Source organism: Phalacrocorax aristotelis, chromosome 5 (genome assembly GCF_949628215.1).
Source record: "Phalacrocorax aristotelis chromosome 5, bGulAri2.1, whole genome shotgun sequence".
Classification (NCBI taxonomy): domain Eukaryota; kingdom Metazoa; phylum Chordata; class Aves; order Suliformes; family Phalacrocoracidae; genus Phalacrocorax; species Phalacrocorax aristotelis.
Genome location: NC_134280.1, coordinates 18911711 through 18931146, shown reverse-complemented (window position 1 = coordinate 18931146; position 19436 = coordinate 18911711). Strand labels below are relative to the sequence as shown.

The window sequence follows — 19436 nt, the reverse complement described above, 5'->3', positions numbered from 1 at the left end:
GCATCCATGTCCTGGGGTGGGTCACAGTCCCTCAGGGGTGTCAGGATCTCCTTTGGCATGGAGGATCCCCCACAGAGCACATCTCCATCCCCTTATGGCTGCCAGTTTCCTTCCCAAACACATCTGACCTGGGCGCCACGCACTTCCGTGCCTGCCTGCCGCCTTCACAAGGTTTTGGTGTGTGGTGGTTATTCCCCAGTGCCAGGTACAGCCAAGACCAGCTCCAATCAGCTCCAGGCATCCTCCCACACAGGCCCTGCTGCAGCCCCCAGGCAAACCTCCTCGCTCGTGCCCCTTACAGCTCCCACGGACATTTCTCCTTAAAAATCACCTGCCTGGACAGCAAGAGAGCTGCAAGGTGGCCTGTAGGACCTCTGAGGGTAAGACGTACCGGTGGCCAGAAACAGAGGCTGGGAGAAAGCAGGGGCTGAAGGAGGAGACAAGGAGTCAGAGTGTGAACGGAGACTCACCACGAGGACAGCCACAACCGAGAGCTGTGGGAGATGGGGACAACCTGCTACAGCCATCCCTGCGGCAGGGAGCGATGTTACCCACATCCCCTCCAGCTGCTGCCACAAGAGATGTAGGCCTCAGAGCTGGAAAGAGGGACAGCACAGTGATGTGTGGGTAAGCTCAAGGGTGCAGCTGGGCAGGCACAGAGGAATAATTACTGAAGGAAGGAGAAATCCCAGCCTTGGCCTGAACATTAATTCTCCAGCTGCCATACACACTCTGTGCTGCTATTGGAAAGAAGCTGAATTAATCCGCAAGCAGCTGGGAGAGCAGCCAGCGTGAAGCATCCCAGCAAGACCACAACCTCCGCATTTCCCTGACATGACACCGTTCAGCTGCATGAGCCTCACTGCCCAGGTTCGGCTCCAACCACGGCGCAAACGCAGACACCGTGCAGCAGGCAGTGCCCCCGTCAGAGGCAGGCTGCCCCAGCATGCTGGCATCCGTGGGACTGCCAGGCCTCTGCGGGACAGGACACATGGCACCAGTGGGGGTGACCATACCTGCTTTCCAGGATGGCTTCTTCCACACAAGTGCTCTTCTCAGATGCAGGTGCCCCCAGGGAGGTCTGGCTCATGGCTGACAGAAATTTCAGCAGCAACTTGGTGCTCTCAGTCTTTCCAGCTCCACTTTCTCCACTGTTAAAGAAAAGATATACATTCCATTCACAAATCCAGGACAGACCGAGCTAATGACCATCCCACCTGCGGCAGAGGAGTCATCTCCAGGAATAAACACGTAGCGCCTCCACTGCGGCAAGCAGGGGTCAGGCAAAGGGTCAGGTAGGGTAGGATGGCGTGGCTATTTAGGCAGATGTCATTGCAAACAGAGCAGCAGGAGCAAGGTGTATAATGCAGTCAGGGAGTAGCTGGTTCTCCAAATTCTAACCTTATCAGAACACACTGGCTGTCATGACGCTTCCATAAGCAGCAGTAGCACTCGTTAGCGGTGGCGAAGATATGGGGAGGCAGCTCACCCAGCCGGTGCTGTCTGTACAGGTCTATGGCATCCATACTGTACAGACCAGGGATGGGTTTGTAGGGATTTACTGATGCCAGGATGGAACCAATGTTTGTCTAGGGGGAGAAAACAAAACACAGCAAGGAAATAAAGCTCCTGAAAAAAACAAAAAATCACGACAAACCCAGACCCTGAAATAACTCATGGAGAAGGGAGAAAGCCTAAATAAGGAAGATGGGCTTCAGCAGAGAGCTCCCCAATTTGGTAAAGAATGTCAAACCCCAGGGCAAGGGCCGCATGACTGAGTATGGATGGGGCAGTTTGAATTTTGCTGCTTTACAATAAAATGTTCTTAGTCTGTTGTCTTTGCTAAATTAAGCTTACACAATTTAAAAACATGAAACCATCTTCATACCCAGCTACCCTGCACTGTGCTTGAAGCTGAAAAGCAGAGCCAGGACTGAAGGAGTGTCAGAAGATACCTTCAGTGCCCCTATGCACAGTCTTAAGTGGAGGGGGCTTAGCAGCGTTCAAGCGCCTCCTGAACAAAGAGGTGAGACACACATGCACACATGTGTGCAAAGAGCCACTAAAGCATATCTCTTTCCTTCTGCTCAGAAATGCTGTTTGGAGCAGCTGAAATCATTTGGTAAGCCAAATGAAAATTGACAGCTGAAGATGAAGTTCAGGATTTCAGGTCAAAACATTTCTACATTTTCTAAATATTTTATTTTGAAAATATTTATTTTGGAAATCTTACAGTTCAAGAAAAGAGTAAGATTGAAAATAAAATACCCAAATATTGAATTTCAAATGTATTCTTTTGTGAAGTCAGAAGGAAATTAATTTTGGTTTTTGGGCATGACTTTTTTGGTTCAGTCAACCAGCTCAAATCCAGTTATTCTCAGAGCTGCAGTTCAGACCAACGGTGCCACCTCTCTCCTAACTTAACAATAGCTTTGTAATATGGTCAACATCCAGCATAAATCCTGCTGCTGGTGGTGCAGTGGCCTCCTTCACAGGGACATCTTGGGCTGCTCTACTCCAGGAATACCCATTCTTAGCAGATTGCTGCAGTAGGTGCCAAGCTTTGTGGCCAGGGACAATATCTAGTATTATTTCCAAACAATGAACTACGAGTCACCACATACATATAACAAGGATTTACATGCATCCATTGGGGAAGCTGTAAACAAAACAGTTGGTGAAAAGAAAGATGCATGCTTTCTCCCTGCCAAATGAAATCTGAGGCCGTACCGCAATGCCAAGCTCTGAAGCCAGAAGCCAGACTAAGATGCTGTAGTCACCAAAATATCTAAGACTCATTTATTAAAGCAGCAGTCACATATCATCAGGGGGAAAAACCTAGGCCTAATTGCATTATTGGTATGAACAGGCTAGCATGGAACAAGTCCAGAGGACCCTCTGACATGGACCTTTGTGGGCAGAAATATAGTTCATTGGTGATGAAAGCAATAAGCAAGCGGATGATATTTTGCAAGACAGGTGGGAGAAAATGGGAAAGCACTGAGAGAGAAAACATTGATCTGGAAAAAGCACTGCACAAACAGTTGAGCAACAGACATTGTCCAGAGACTGCAAGACAGAGATATCCACTTCTCCCAGACCTTCACAGCATTTTTTCCTCTCAGATGTTTCATTTTGCATTTTCCACTCTTTCAGCTCTCCCAGGTAAGAGAGCTACCACCACAGTCCTTTCTAGAACTTCCAGTACAGCCATCTCTTTCAAATGTGTTCCTAGGAAACTTCTCCATCTCCCAGTTGCAGTCTCCTTATCACCTGCAGTCCCTTATAGACAAATTCTATCCACAATTTTTAATAGCAGCAGCATTTGTGCATCTATCATGTACATACCAGCCACTCTACCAGAAAGGAGTGATCATCCCCTGAGAGCTCTACAGAGCAGGACAAGCCACGTATGGCATGTCTAGTTCTCAAGACAATAGATCCTACTTGGGTGGTTAGGCATGGCAGAGCTAGGGAGAGCACAAAATGTGGCAGTGCAGCCCCTGGCTCATTTATACATCACTCACATTATTTTGGGTCTACTTTTATTAAGGGACACAGGAATTGCAGGAATGAAGGGGGAAGATACACTCTTAAATGCTGCAGACTGTTACGGTGTTCACGTAATTTTCTTAAACAGTTCGGTAGAGCTTGAATAATATTTATTTGAAAAACAAAAGGTACTGTTGAGATTGTCAGTATTCCTGTAGCACATTAATTATGGGTACCACACCAGTACTGCTACCTACACTCCTTGACCAGAAACGATCCCCTTTAGGAGCTCATGGTGGGATGCTTCCAGACACACAGCTCACAACTGCAACTGCCCCTTTTCACAGCAGTTGTCCACTTAACGTTCTCAGTTTGCCGTCCCCTCATTATTTATTTTTATTATTATTTATTTATTATTATTTTTAATACTAGTTACCAGTATTCCAGGTTACCCATCCTGTGGGTGAATTTGTTTTCCAGAAAATTATGATACTTCTCACCTCTTTCAGATCTCTCTGATATCCTTCCAAACATTTTTGGCCCTGATTGATAGGCATAACTCCTCTCAGTACAGCTTCACCTGCAACCTTAGACTACTATGCTCTGTCTGTGGAGACCATGGAGAATGATATTAAACAAACTCAACCCCTGTAACATTCATGGTATTCACAGGTCACTGCAAGTCATTAGGTGGCACTACAGCTGACATTCTCAATTTCTGCTTAACTGAAAACTGATTGCAGCAGGGCTATGGCAAAAACTAATAGTGATAAGGTAGCTGCAATATTAATGTCTGCACTGCAGAAATGCAAAACAGCACTTGTCCGGTTCGGTGGCCTCCAGGTCAGACATTGTGCAAACATATACCCAGGTACAGTCCCACTCAGGAAGGGGCTTACAGTCCTTCACCGAGGGTCTCTCCCCAGCGCTCAGTGTATTACAGAAGTCAGGCCCCTTCTTAAAGCCCCCCAGAATTCAGATCTGAGGTGCACAGCTGACATTCATGCACTATGCACAGGCAAAAAATTACATCATATTTAAACTTCTAACACCTTTACACACGGATGGAGAAGCCACAGAACTAATGCTGAAGAGGAGACAGACCTAAAGGAAAGGCTTAAGGAGATACAGCTGCTGCAACATGGTCACAGTGCTGGTGGTGTGGCATTTCTGGCGCAAGGCACAGACTGAAGAGGGAGAGAAACCTGCCTCATATTTCAAGGTGTGAGGAAGAGGGAAACAGGAGGAATATACCCAAATGGGCAAAGAGCTGCACAAACAGAGCACACATCAAACACAGGTCAGGAAGAGCAGCAAGGACAAGGGCCATCAAAAGAGCACGTGCACATGGGTACTGCCACAGGGTCACAAGGCTCTGTTGTCAGACAACAGGCAAGGGGGTCTACAGCAACAAAAAAGAGAATTTGCAGTCTCCTCTGCATCCCGGTGCAGGAGGTGGTTCAGAAATGGGGTCACTTTATTGATAATTTCCTGGAATACAGGTGCATATGGTTTGGTTGCCTTGGTAACGGTTGCTGTGCAACACAGGGATTTACATTTTTCCTGTCATAATCTGAAAAACTCTGGGTGCCGACAGCATGGACAAGCCAGGCAAGAGTAAAGCAAGGTAAAGCAGTCTGTCATATATCCTCCTAGTCCTCTCCAAGTCTCAGCAGAGCACACCGCCATCCCAGCACTCCAGGGGTGCCTTGTCCCAGGTGTGCTTTTCCCTCACAAGTCCCTTTCCTGACACTTGGCTCCTTCCTGAAAGCCTAAGAGGGAAATCAGGAAATGCTTTGAGCATTCATCCGTGCAGGAAGAGCGGAGCAACTCAAAAGGCACAACTGCATGAAAAAGCAGAAGAATCAGGCAACAGGTTTGCTCTCCTATTTTTGTTGAGCAGTAGCTTCATCCAGATCAGGAGGGATACTCAACAACCACCTGTGTACACTGCACTTCCCAGTCTGCTTGGCCACATAAACCTCTGAACAGTAATAATGGGGAATCTCGGAAATGTGAATGCCAGCTTGTAAAACATGGATGGTCACGGAGGGTACTGAGCTGCACAATTACCACAAAGCCTAGAGGTGAATGTTAATATTTTGGAAGTTCTTCTATAGATGCAAAGAGGCCCCTCTGGTAGGGGTAGGATCTCACAGGGCTAATGGAGCTGGCAAGGCAGAAAAAACCTCCCTTTTTATCTACATGAAACAATGCTTAGGAAACAAGGCTAAAAATCAGTATTTCACATGTAAAGCGGCAGCCCCTCATCAGCCAGAAGGGATGTGGCCCAGCTTGAGCACTTACGTAGATGTTACCCTGTTGGTAGCGCTGGTGCAAGTTAAGTAGGATGGCAGCTTCATGTAGATCTCCCAGCATGGACATGTCTTCTACCCCATCAATGCTGGTCTGGTGCATTGGCAAGACCTTTTCTCTGGAAAGGGAGGCCTTGGGGTACTGGAATACCTGGAAGAATGGGGAGAAGGACAAATAAGTGCATGACACCTGGGCACACGGTCTGATTTCCTACCAGAATCACACCCTTTTCCACAGCTTTATACTTCAGCACTGGAAAAGGAAATGAATAAGGCACAGACCTGCTCCCTATTTTTATAGTCATTCCTCTCTTCCTGTTCCTACCTATTTGAGCTCTCTGGCCAGAAACCACACAGCACACTCCCTTCCTTTGCTACAGAGTCACTCTCTCACCCTCACTACTGACAGGGACAGATCAGTGCAAGGTTACTTGATTGTTACTGAAGTACCCTGAGCAGGAGCATGTCACCAGCCTCCAGGTGCACCAGCCCAGACAGGAATTACACACTGCACTCATGAATAACGGTGGCAGCTGCTCCCAAGAGATCAGGAACAGTCTTTCACAAAAACACAGGTGGGGTCATATCTCTGACTGTTGTGAAGTTGAGGCAAAGGTTATTCACATTCCAGCTTTGGCCCTGCACTCTCCATAGGAGCAGCCAGAGAGTGTCTGAGAGGCTGTCATACCAAGAGCAAAGGAAAGAAAAGCAGATGAGAAGCCAAAGCAGTGACACCCTGTGTGCATGCTGGCACGTATGTACATGACATAGCTTCCAAAGCGTTCATACAGCGACAGCTATTAACTTCTACAGCTGCTCTGTGAAGTGCCCACTTCTCTGTCTACGCAGTTGCACTCTTCTTGCCTCAATTGCTGCATCCTTCTTCCTGCTAGAGCTTCCTCCTCCTCAATAACCCACACTTCAGCTATCGGGTCATCTTCTTCACCCCCTTTCAACACAGCTGAGATTATGTGACTGTTCCCCTCCACCATAGCCACATTCCAGCCCTCCTTTCCTCCTCCTCAGGCACGACGCTGGCATTTCACAAAAGTTATTTCAGTTGCTTCCCACTCTTGGATTAAACCATGTGCCATCTCCCACCCAGCATCCCAAGCTGTGGTAAGACCCAAGACAGATGGAAGACTTCATACCGGCAGCCTGGAGAAGCAAACTGGCCCACAGTAACCCTCCCAAAGAAACTTGGGCTTTTCTTTCCCTTCTGGGGCTCTGGTCTCTACCTCATTTCCATTCATGCTTCTCAGCCCTTCCAGGTGCCACCAAGAAACTGACTGACCCCTTAGAGAACGAGCCCATGATCTATAGTGTTGATCTAACTGGTTTCTCCTGCCTGCTTTCCTGGAGTCCTTGGGCTGCCGTAACTGCTAGGGAGAGGCCAGCCACGCAGCTGCAGGCTGAAGACAGAATGAGGTCACCCTGCCCCCTCCAGCAAGCCACACTGTTAGTCCCTTGCAGGGCGCTCACTGCTGCAGCGCATTGCAGGTGCCCAGCGAGCACCCCTTCCCAGCTCAGCTCCAAGCCTGCATCCTCGCCAATATAGGAAAAGACTTCCCTGGTGCAGGATCTCTTTACAAGATGCCTGCAAAAGTGCGTGCAATCAAATCAACTGCTCTGTTCCTGGAAGGAGCTGGGGAGAAGAAGCAGGCTCGCTTCCCCAGGTGTGTTTGCCCCAAGTTTGACTAGTCACACCCAATGTGACACGGACTTGATCTCTTTCACTGGGAGGCTGCCCCACAGCCTGATTCTCTCACTGGGCGAGGAGCTTTCAAAAAATACATCATTCATATTCATGAACAGTCCACTACAGCTCACTGGCATCCCTGGTCTTCTCTGCACCACTTCTGCAGCTGGGTATCAGAGAGGTACAACTCTGCTGGCCGCAGAACCCCCACTCTGCAAGCATGGACGCCAAAAAAAGGAACAACCCACCACATCAATTTTTTTTTCTTCAGAGCAGAGGCCCCAGGCACTTCCACAAGAGAACTGAGGGAGCAGGAAGGGAGAATGGGACAACTAAATTCAGGGGAGAGTACAAGCTGCAAATGCACATCATCAGCTGGACTCTGTGAGGAGCAAAGCCAATACAGCACTTGCAAACCGTGAGGCAGCAAACCACCCTGGCTCTCTTTTCTCTGCTGACTTGGACAAATTTTGGAAGGGGATAAGTCCAAAATGGTATGACGTGACCTTTGCTTACATCTGCCTGGCACTTACTCATTTACCACTGCATTGTCAGCATTTGTGGCCATTAGAGAAACATGAAGAAAATGCCTAGGGAAAAACCTGAGTGGACAAATGTCCCAAAAGAGACCAGGTGGTTGGCAGCACCAAGAGACTGCTATGCATGAAAAATAACTGTGATGGGTCAGATCTTGTTTACTTGCTCTTGTAGACAGCACAGGAGAAAACGGGACCCTGAAGAGCAACAGGGGGCCTAAATACAAGACTAAATGATTAGCAGGGACTAGATCATCACTTGTTAAACCTGTCTTGAGCCTCCTGAGTGGTGTTATTCAGTCATCCTTCCCTAAAAAAAAATCTGGCCCAAGATCCTCAAAGAGTTAAGCAGGTGCTGTGGCAGGAGTGCAGCAGAAGTGGATGAGGAGGGCATTGGCTCTGGTACCATCAGGACAGAAACACTGCATAGGTGAAATATACTCACTGTAGGAGCAGGCTGATGCCAGATTGACACCCTAGCCAAGGCCAAATTGACACCTATCTGTCCCTGAGGCCAGGGAGGTTCACCGAATACCCTTGCCCATCACGGCGCTCCTAGCAGCTCACCCTTCCTCAGGCAGAGGCTGGGGCCTCCAGCCCCACTGAGATTTGGGAGGGAAGTCTTTGTGCCCCTGGAAGGCACCTGTAGCAGGGGGAAGAGGTGTTTCATGCCTTCCCCAGCATTGGAAGAGAGTTGGTTTTTAATCTGTCCTCTTCCCTCCAGGGCAGAGACAAGTTTCCAGTCTCTGTATCACCAACAGGCTGCAGGGATCATCCAGGGTCCTGGAGGTAGACATGTGGTGGTTTTTTTTGTTCCCAAGATTGTGTCAAAGGGCCCTTCCCTGAGGAGATCAGAGGTTTGAGATACAAACATCATGCAGAGACGATGACTCTCCACCCTTACAGCCTACAAGGTGCTGCACTGATCCAGGACAGCCAGGCCCTTTTCCACCTCCAGCCACTCCAGTAAAGAGGCTCTTGTTACTCTACTGCTCACTTCTGGACCCCTCCAGCAATCTGCCAGGAGAGCAGTTTGGAGAAACATCCTCCCTGCCATCCTTCCCCAGGTAAGGTGAGCCAGGCTGGCTTCAGCAGCTAGCACTACTGAGCAGAATATGATGGCTGATTTTGCCTGAAGCAAGTAAGAACACAGACAAACTGATCTCTCAGCAGAGCTGCCTCTTTTCCAAGAAGTTAATACTTAAACAGAAAGTTATAGGTGTTAATAAGCAGATGTTTTTTCTTCCCAAATAATAAAGATCAGCTTTCAGTCTAACTAACAAAGGAGCCATCAAATCAGAGACTTACAGAATGGTAGGGGTTGGAAGGGACCTCTGGAGATCATCTTGTCCAACCACCCTGCTTCAGCAGGGACACCCAGAGCAGGGGGCACAGCAACGCGTCCAGGTGGGTTTTGAATGTCTCCAGGGAAGGAGACTCCACAACCTCTCTGGGCAGCCGGTTCCACTGCTCTGGCACCCTCACAGGAAAGGTTTTCCTCATATTCGGGTGGAACTTTCTCTTTTCCAGTTTGTGCCCAGTGCCCCATGTCCTATCACTGGGCACTACTCAAAAGAGTCTGGCCCCATCCTCTTGACACCCACCCAAATACTACAGAGGTATGTCACAACACAGCCAATGATTTCTACTTTCTCCCCAGTAATTAACTGATTGTCTCAGATTTAGCCCATGCTCAGAACAAAATGAGCAGGACTCTCTCCAAGCCCCTGCAACCGTCAGGGATAAAGCAAAATCTGGCTGGCAGACAAGCCAAGATGAGGATTGCCAAGCAAGCCAGAGTGAGCAGGGGAGAAATGTTTCCTCCTCAACCTCAGACTGATCCATTAGTGCAACCCTGAGCACAGGAGCAAAGCTCCCACTCAGTATCTAAGTTACGTTTATCCATAAAGCATTCGGCTGGTCTATCTGGACTGTGGTTTCCAATCTTGTGTTTCATAAGTGTGGGCTCCTCCTTTCCTCCCAGGAAGTCACACTTCTGATGGATTTGTTGCTTGAGGTGTTTTTAAGGAAATGAAAACAAATGGCAAAAGCCCTGAAGCATAAGACTGGACTTCTTACCTCACAGGTGTAAGAGCTGCAGGGACGCTGGGCCACGGCAAACATGAGGATACTAGATTTAGGGATCCTAATCTCGGAGGGATCAATTGAACCACCCAGCCCAAAGTAAAACGAAGATGTTTTCATCTGCATTTTCAGCCAGCATAAGACAGCCAGTCCCTCGTACAGTTACCAAGCAATGGAGGCAGCAGGTGAGAGAAGCACATAGAACAGCTATTGTGGAGGGCACTGAATAAAGCAAGCCCCTAAATGATCACCATGTGCTTTTTCAGCATAAGCCATAAAGCACATGCCCCTTCAGCCTAGCAGTTTCTTCTTTCATGGAGGGAAAAAAAACAAATCCAGCCTTTTTAGACCTCTGACTTCACCTAGCATTATCCTGTGCACATTTTCTAGCATGGACGCAGGCTGGCGGTGGGTGCATCCACTCAGGTGGCTCTGTGGTAGGATTTCTGGTGTCCTTTCAGCGGCGCTAGGTGGATTTGGAGGATTTTCCAAGGCCACAGCAGCATATCTGAAGAGACAGGAGCAAGTCTGGGAGAGTCACAGAAGTACTCGCCATTTGTTCACCCTCTGCAGGCTGCTGCATTAATCTGTGATCTCTCAAAATGAGATAGTGACTATACAGCACTCCCAAACTGAGGCAACTCCTCGAGGAAGGATTTAAGAGACTAGAGTAACCAGATGGAAAAACCTATGTGTCTGCTAGGTGAGCTTCTGTCTCTGAGAATCAAACCAGGCTCTTTAAAAAGGGATGATGATGATTTGAATTCTAGCCCTGTCAAAGCAAGACCAAAAAATATGACAGTCCTACCACTGACTCTCCACAAGCTGGAGTCCTAAATCCCCTTTCCCCTTGTGCCCTCCTTGCTTTGCCAGGTAAGAGGCTGAAGAAAAAAAACTGACCAATTTTCTGTAACAAAGAAGCTGCCTGCAGAGCACATTCACCAAAATAGCTGAGCAGATCTAATTGCTCACTGCTGGAGGGCACAGTCCTGCCCATTTCCCCATCCTCCTCCCAGCCCAGGCACCAGTTTGACTCACTAAGAATCTCAGTGAAGGCAGTGAATAGTTTTCCCAGGGTTAGGGAGCTGAACTGACTTGGATGATCCTCAGAGGTCCCTTCCTACCAATACTACTCCACAAGCACTGCAGCAGGCATGCCAGGGAACCACAAGGAGCACAGGGCTGGAAATAGGGCAGGAAAGAGGCTTGTTCCCTATCACTGGCAGACAGCTCTGCTCTCAGAGGAGCTCAGCTGCATTGCTGAACTTCCTATGCATAGCTGCTGCACTTACACTGCTGACTGGCACAGGGAGCTCACTTCCACGTGCCCCTGACCCAAAGGGCTGATGGCAAAAGCTGCTGAAGCAGACAGTGGTGAGCACAACAGCCCTTACAGCAGCATGGCTTGCAAAAAAGCACATCCTGGCAGAAAGGCCTGCTTAGCTGGTGGAGCTGGCTCCTTCCTAGGAGCATTTTGCCAATATAATGCTAGTCTGTTAATGCAACTCCTTCAAAGATGGCACAAGAAAAACCAAGCAAAGTGAAGTGCGCAGACAAATGAACAGAAGAAAGAGAAAAATATTTTATTTTTAACCTTTGTCAGACCTTTGGTGTGGTTTCTAACAGCACGGGTCACTTTTCAGACAGAACTGAAGCATTTTAATTGATACATTTCCTTTTAGCGTGAAGGTCATGCAAGACCAAGCAGTCCATCTTGCAACTTGGCATAGGCTACAGTCTCGTGCAAACTTCACTTACCGTGCCATAATCTGAGGTGAAGAGCACGTTCCCATCGGCACTTGAGCCAACAGTGCATGGCTGCAGCTGGCCCTGCTCCCGCAGCCATACCCTGGCACCCTGCAAAAACCAGAAAACCTCCCATTAGAAAGAACTGGAGCCTGCAAGATCTGCACACAGGGTGCAAACACCCAAGGAAAGCTGGGGGAAGCTGCGGTATTCAGAGGCTACTTCTAAGCTACAGCTGCTTAACATTTTTAAGCAAGTTCTACTTATCTTTTCAGAGAAACTGGTTTTGATTTTTTTAACGTAACATGAAAGGAAGAAAAAGCAGTTTTGATCAGTTTCATGCAGAAATCTATGTAAGGAAACATGAATTTTTATAGAAAGAGTCATGGAAAGACACAAACACACAGAATAGTGGTTTCAACTGTTTAATTTTTTTCAAACTTAGCACAGCCGGTCATTAAAAGTCATGCTATAATAATAATAATAATATGTTAATAAAGCACGTTTACAATTTCATACACCCACACATCATCTTAAGTCAAAATGCTTCCAGAAATCATCAGCAACAGCTAAGTAGACTTCACTGAGCTTTCTTTGCCTCTCTTGCAGGGGTTTCCTTGGGTAAATGATATGACTTGAGTGCTTCTCTGATGTATATACGATGGCCCTGATGTATATGCAGTTTCTACACACACTACAAGATCTTAAATTGCTCAGTATCTCTCAAGACAACCTGGAGCACAAAGGCAGACTTCTGGTACCACCCATGCAGGGATCTGCAGGGTGAGCAGGTCTCATAGCTCACCTACCAAAAAAGTTCAGGGGAAATCAGTTTGCTGGATTAGCCTCTTCTGCCTTGTCTGACTGTGGAACCTGCTACAAGGGAAAGAGCAGGAGCATGAAGGCAAATCAGGGAGAGCATGACCTGCAATTATGCAGAATTAGGCATAACGTCACACTGCATTTCAGTTATTGCAAACTAATCTGTGCCATGTCTTTCCACAGAAATCGCATAAACGCTGCTTAGATAAGTACTGCGAAAAAGCCAAAGTGCTGAACTGTTGAGTAATGTTAAGGCCATCCTGCTTTTCATCGATTCATAAACCTACTTTCTTTCTAATTTGTTTTCTGCCCCTAAATTATTGATTATAAAAGCCCTTCCTATCCTCTTAAACCTGTCAGCACCGTTGCCTCTTTGCTTATAGCCTTATTATGTTTGAAGAGATGCAATAGTATTTCTATATGACATTATCCAGAATGTGGAACACTAATTCTATTTTTAATGATTTATTTTAGTTTAGGTGGGTTTTTTAAAACTAGAGTCACTTTAAACACTTCAGTACCCTGGATTTTCCTTACTGTAGAAGATGTGTCTATTGGCCAACCTCCAGTCCTCCCAATAAAGGAATTGGTTTTAATGACATTTTTAAAAGGCTGTATAATTCTACTTTTGCTGCTGTGTTCTGCTCTAGAGTTTCCACAGCAAGCAGATTAATTTCCCCTCACCAAGTGAATGAAAAGCACCAGTGCATCTGGTCAGTACCTAATCCCAAGTGTGCAAAGATTGCGCCCTCATGGCCAATGGGCAATAGCAATAGAAAGAAATGTTTTCTTATGTTGCAGATTCAAGTTTCAAGATCCCAGAGAGCTGGTAAGCAAAGAACTGAATAAGGATTTTAAGGAACTATAATAGAGCTCTTCAAGACATTCTCTTATATTTTCTGAAACTCTTGATGCTTGAGACAAAGTGTCCTGATGCATTTGGGCAAGACATTGCTGTTGAGAAATCATCTGTTTCCCAAATCACATTCTGACAATGCTGCATAAACATATGAACAGCAACATGTATTCGCAGAAGGTCTTTATCTATTTCACCAAAGGCTCCTACTACCATTATGGTATCGAGAGCAGAGTCACAGAACAGCAAAGCTGCACCTGGAGTTCCCAACAGTGGGATGAAAGAAAACTTTTTCTAATATACTTATTGTTAACGCTCCTTCCCAACAATGCGTTTCAATGCCTTCAGACACCAGTAACCCAGGAGCACATACAAGAGAGCCTGCAGGCAAATGCAGCTTAATCAGGAGCCAGACCTGCACCCTCCCACACACACTGCGCCCCAATGCCATGGCACGCACACAAGCACACACACCCCAGCATTAGGAGCATGCCATGCTCACAGAACCCTGCACCATCTGCTCCTGCAGCCTGGGCTGTCCAGGTTAGACACACTTTCCACTTCCTGAGCTCAGAAATTAGTTTGGAGGTAGAGGCGGTTGATAATCTGACACACAAGAGACACTCCACAGGCATGAACACTGTTATTTATTATGTACCATTAGAGGTAAAAAGAGGGAAAATGGACAATGAGATCCCTCTGGTATCTTCGACACCTAGAAACTGTCAGAAAGTCCAGACTGACCCAGTCCCCTTTCCCAGCAGAATTCCATATGCAACGGTGGTAACAAATACTCCCAAAAGGAGACCTAGCTCTTTTCTACAATATTCCAGCATTTTCTACAGGCTTATGGCAGATCCTCCTGTGTGCTGCTAAGGAGTAGAAGGCAACACGATGAAAATCCCAGGCATTGTGGCATTTCAGCTGCCTAGAACTACTTACTCCAGTTTACTTTGATGTTGTAGCTGATTTTACAACAGCAACTGCCTTTGCCCAGTAGAATAACTGCACCCATTTACGTTGTTTCCAAAAGGAACATCATGCTAAACCAGCCAGAATAGGAACCACAGAGCAAAAAATTATTGTAACTTCTGCCCAGCATAGCCCCCATTTCCTGAAAGGCCAAGTTTGTTTTAGTGCATCTCCTTCCATCAGCCCTTTCTTCTGAACATGAAATTCCCCAAGGAGCCTTCACTAAATACAAAAACAGATGGTGACACCAAAGAGACTGCCCTCACATCACTCCCCTCTCCCCTAATACCACACATTTCATTGATCAGTTGAAAGGATTAAATTGAGCAGAAAAATTCCAAGAACTGCCAGACAGCAAGGGTGAACTTCCATGGGAGAAGCAAGGGCAGCAAAGCAGAGCGTGGCCCAGCACTGCAGAGCAGCGACCTGCCAGGTCTGGTGGGTCCCAGCTCCCACAGGCACCACAGATGATGGGAAAATCCCCGCTCCCCAAGCGCAAGAGTAAAAATCCTCCAGTTTTCAAACTGGGATATAGAAATACTCACCCACATCCAGAGACAAAACAGTTTAACAAAATGAAGCAACCAGCAATCACTGATTTGAAGAGAACACCTTAAAAGACAGCTAAGGAACAGCCGAGTGATGATTTTGTGTAACTGCTTTTCATCAAATAAAGCTGGCTGAATACTGATGAGGCAGTTAACTTGAGGCCCTTATATAATGAGAATAGCTCATCCCCTCCCAATTCTTCTTTTAACTAGGAGTTTATTAGGGGGGTTGTTTTGGTTTTACATGGAGCAACAACATCAGGTACTGAAAGAATAAAGCAGCAATGTATCAGAGTTCCTGCATCAAGGGTAGGTCGCTTGGATGCTAAACGAACTCACAGAGACCAGCATCCTCATTCCTATGGCCTCAGTGACAATCTGTCCATGAACTGGCCTTGCCACAAAGCGCATAGAAAAGCACAATCCTGAAAATTGATCCCATAACATGGGGTTATAATTTAGAAAATAAAGTTGCTTGCATTCAGAGAGTACTGTTTCATGAGTACTGCCTCACTCCCACATCATGCTGTCTTCCACTGTGGACAGTAAACTCGAAGATTTCATTTTTCTCTGTTCACATAATACCTGGCACTTTGGGGTCCTAGACTTGGAAATAAATAACATTTCCTGGTATCCATAATATCAAGAAATCAATTTAAGCCACAGATTTCTTTGGCCTTCTGTGCCTTTTTTAGAGTGACTGATACCAGGAGTTATCTCTTGCATTCACATGCTTGTATCTGCATCTCAGCAGATGCAGCATACTGTGTTGGCAGGGAAGGGATAATGGAGGTCCTGTACACTGTACCCCAGGGAAAGGGCGTAGAGGCAGGGAAGTGGGGCACAACCCTGACTACATAAGCAAAGCACCCATGCATTAAAGCAGAGTGTGTAGCTATCAGCGGGTGCACCATCCTCATCAGGTATCCAGCTACTGCAGGCAAAGTAAGCTCCAGAGTACAAGACACAGAACTCCACCTGCGGGTGCCTTTGCCTCTCCACAACCTCCCAGCCCAGCAGGAGACACATTTAGGGACTGACATGAGCAAGCCACTGCTCTGCAGCTGTACCACACTTCCAAAACAAGTCATCACATCCTGCCCTCCTCTTATTTGTGTAGTCTGGACTACCCTCGAATCTTCACGTTTCCCCAGGACCTCTTCTTTTCTGGAAATGGCTTCTTCCAAGGTGCAAGTGAGAATGAGCTGCCCCAGCTGTACAGGATTTGAGGACAGAGTTAGCAGTGCTGCCTCTCTCTGACGGCACTACATGCCCCGTTCCTCCTTGAGCACAAACCTGCACAACTCAAGAGTGACATGTTTGGCAGGGACTGCAACCATGATGGGTACATCAGTTCTCCAGCTGTTATTCAGAGGGGAAGAGTGCTTTTAGCTGGAAGACACCTTCCAGTGTATGAAACACGCACACAATTATCCACTCTGTTCCCATTATCGGAGGTTTTTGTGATGTTTTCTTTATGAGTGAACATAGTTCTCAGGCTCCAGATCAACTTGCAAACACAATACTACAAAAGGCTCTTGCAGTGCTTTGGTTTGGGCAACTATCCCCCATCACTGCTGTAGCCATTCTGCAGGGGGCAGGGGTGTCTTAAAAACAGACCCCTCTGCACCATAAGTCCAAGTCAAAAATCTCTGTGTGTGCTTTAAGTAATGCATATATACATACCTTTGTCCTCCTGGCACACTGAGGCCATTCAATGGGTATTAGGCATCCAAGCTTTGTGTTTTTCCTGGTGATGGATTCATATGCTCCTAGGCTTGGAAGCTGCATTGTGCTAAGCCAGCTCTCTTCCCAGCCTCAATGGGCTTTGTGGTTGTAAACCACACAGCAGAGATTGGGCTAGAAAGGCCCTTGCATTCCAGACAAAGCCAGGATCAGGTTTCAATAAATGCACTTTTCAACAGATTGATCTAGATGATCATGAATAAGTGATAGGACAGATATAAAGAGACTTAGCTAATGGATACAAGATTGGTGGGGAGGGGGAGTCCCTGACACCCTAGACCCATATGGGAAGGAATGCAACCTTGCTGTTTTTCTGATGTCAGGCTGAAGTGAAATCATACAGCCAGACCCTGGGTTATATCTGATCATCAAAACCTGGACCAGCTGCTAGACAGGAGAGGGCAACCCAGGAGGCCGCAGATAAGAGAGAGATGGAAGCAAGAACAGCTGAGCTTGCAGCAGCCAGCACAGAGCAGCTGGGAAGAGGGACAATACCTGCAACACCAGAAGGGATAACAGAAACAAAAGCCTGCTCCTTGTAAGACACAAGGATGACACGCTGTAGAGCAAAAAGGGACTGGATTTCACCCAGTAAGGTCCTGTGCTCCCCACACAGCAGCCCACTGAGCCTAGGCAGCCTCTGCAAGCCAGCACAGCGCATGGAGCTGAGCACAAAGCTGCAGCCATGGGTCCTGCTGCTCCGGAGCTGCAGCCCAGGCTGAGCCCATGACTCAGACTAGTTCCACCAATTAGCAGCCCCATTCCTTACTAATTAAAGAGCAAAGTCCTCAGTCTACCAGCAGCTCTGCAGAAAAGCAGTATCAGGAAAAGGTCTGTGCATTTTAAATCATCTAATCTAAGAGTAGTTTGTCATTTCTGGTCACTGATGTATGTGCACTGCTTCCCACCCCTCTTTTGCCTCCCCCTCCCATCTGTTCTGTTCCTCTCTCCTCCCCCATTTTGGCTGCTGCACAGCTTCTCTTCGCCCCACTCTCCTGCACTCCTCCCAACTTCAGATATCCCCCAGGAAATGCCTGGTCCTCAAAGGTAATTTCTCAAAGGAGCAACTATCCACTACAGCAACCACACCAGCTCCTTGCCATGAGACTGGAGGGAGTGAACCCCCAACTGTTCTCCCATGCTTCAGTGCTGCCCTTTGCTATGAGCACAAAGTGCACAGAGAGGAGGAAGAGGCAGGTGTGTGTCCTTCCAGACCTCACTGCAAGCTCTCTCGAGGCTCAGTTTGAGATGAGCTACCCCCTGCAATCCCACCATGGCCAATGGAGTCACTGCCCTCCTCAGGTGGAGCAATAGTCTTACAGAGTTTGCAACCTCCAGGGAACTTCTCACCAGCCTTGAAAAGGCATACTAAAGTTCAGTCCGTAGAAGTCAATGGAGCTGCCCAGCACCACTTCCATGCCTTCTCTACTACGTAAAAACTTCAATTAAAACAAGTCATTCCATAGGGTACATTACTCACAGAACCTGGATAGCTACAGATGTGTATTCCCTGTCTCTGAACACACCCGACACATCTCGACAATGTCAGCTTTCCCCCACGTTCTCTGTAGAAGCCCTGAGGAGAAGGAGACAACACTGCACACGCAAGAGCCCAGCCTGGCCTGGCCACAACAAAGCTTTCACTGCTCAGCCAGCAGCTGCAAACTGAGTAAGCAAGGAGTTATCCTTGCCCTTCCCTCGACATGGATATTGCCTCCAAGCAGCCGCTATGCAATGTATTTTGTAAAAATCTCAGATGAGAGCCCTGAAACAGCATTTCTATTGCAATATTTATTATGCATGATTTGGGATTATTTCCAGTACCTTTTTGCATCTTGCTACATCCTTGACTTCAATAATTCCCTGCTATGTGGAGTTCTACCATCTACTCACACATTACATGGAAAAGTACACTTTTTAACCAATCATTCTCATCCCTGTGAAGCAGAAAATCCCTTTCTCTTGTAGTCAGAGGCAGAGGAACAGAGGCATCCAATCCACCCTCTCTGTCTCATCCATTATTTTCTGCTCTTTTGCCATGTCTCCCCCTATTTGTCATTTCACTAATAAAGTATTCTCAGGTTTTTCAAACTCTTCACATGAGACGTTTTCCTAGTGTTTGATCGTTCTCGGTGTCTTTCCCTCAAACACCACATAGCAAGCAAGTGGAGTGCCTCTGAGCTGGGATGCACTGTCAGACAACCCGAAATAAGAGCAAAAGCAGGGAAAAATGAGGGAAACAGCCCACGTAAGTAAGAAGCTGGGATACAGTAAAGATGGTAAAGTCCATGTTTCACTATTATCTCTTCCAAACTCACTGGGGACAAAGCCATGTGATAGTGGCAGCATCCAACAACTAGATGGGGATGACAGCATTGTGAATAACGATGGAGACGTGCATACGTTTTTAATAAACATCCCTGGAAAGTACCCCTCTTGCATCACACTGAGATCCTGAAGTGCTTTCCCATATAGTAGTAAATGGAAAAGACTTAAAACATTTTAAAAAACAACAGGTCCAAGAGTTCCCAGAGATCCGTCCAGTAAAGTTTCTCACCAGCTGATACTCATTTTTGATAAGCCTGGTAATGCTGAGGAAATTCCAAGAGACTGGAAGGG

At 47.0% G+C, this 19436-nt stretch overlaps 1 protein-coding gene across 1 annotated transcript in view; it reads right to left on the bottom strand.

The window, feature by feature from the left end:
- LOC142057380 (unconventional myosin-X-like) overlaps positions 1-19436 on the bottom strand; it is a 93768-nt gene that overhangs the window by 67600 nt on the left and 6732 nt on the right. The window contains exons 2-5 of the mRNA XM_075093277.1: positions 11886-11984; positions 5800-5958; positions 1402-1589; positions 1017-1151 (exon numbers count right to left, since the gene is read on the bottom strand). Of these exons, the coding sequence (XP_074949378.1) occupies positions 1017-1151; positions 1402-1589; positions 5800-5958; positions 11886-11984 (581 nt within the window). The remainder of the gene's footprint in view (positions 1-1016; positions 1152-1401; positions 1590-5799; positions 5959-11885; positions 11985-19436) is intronic.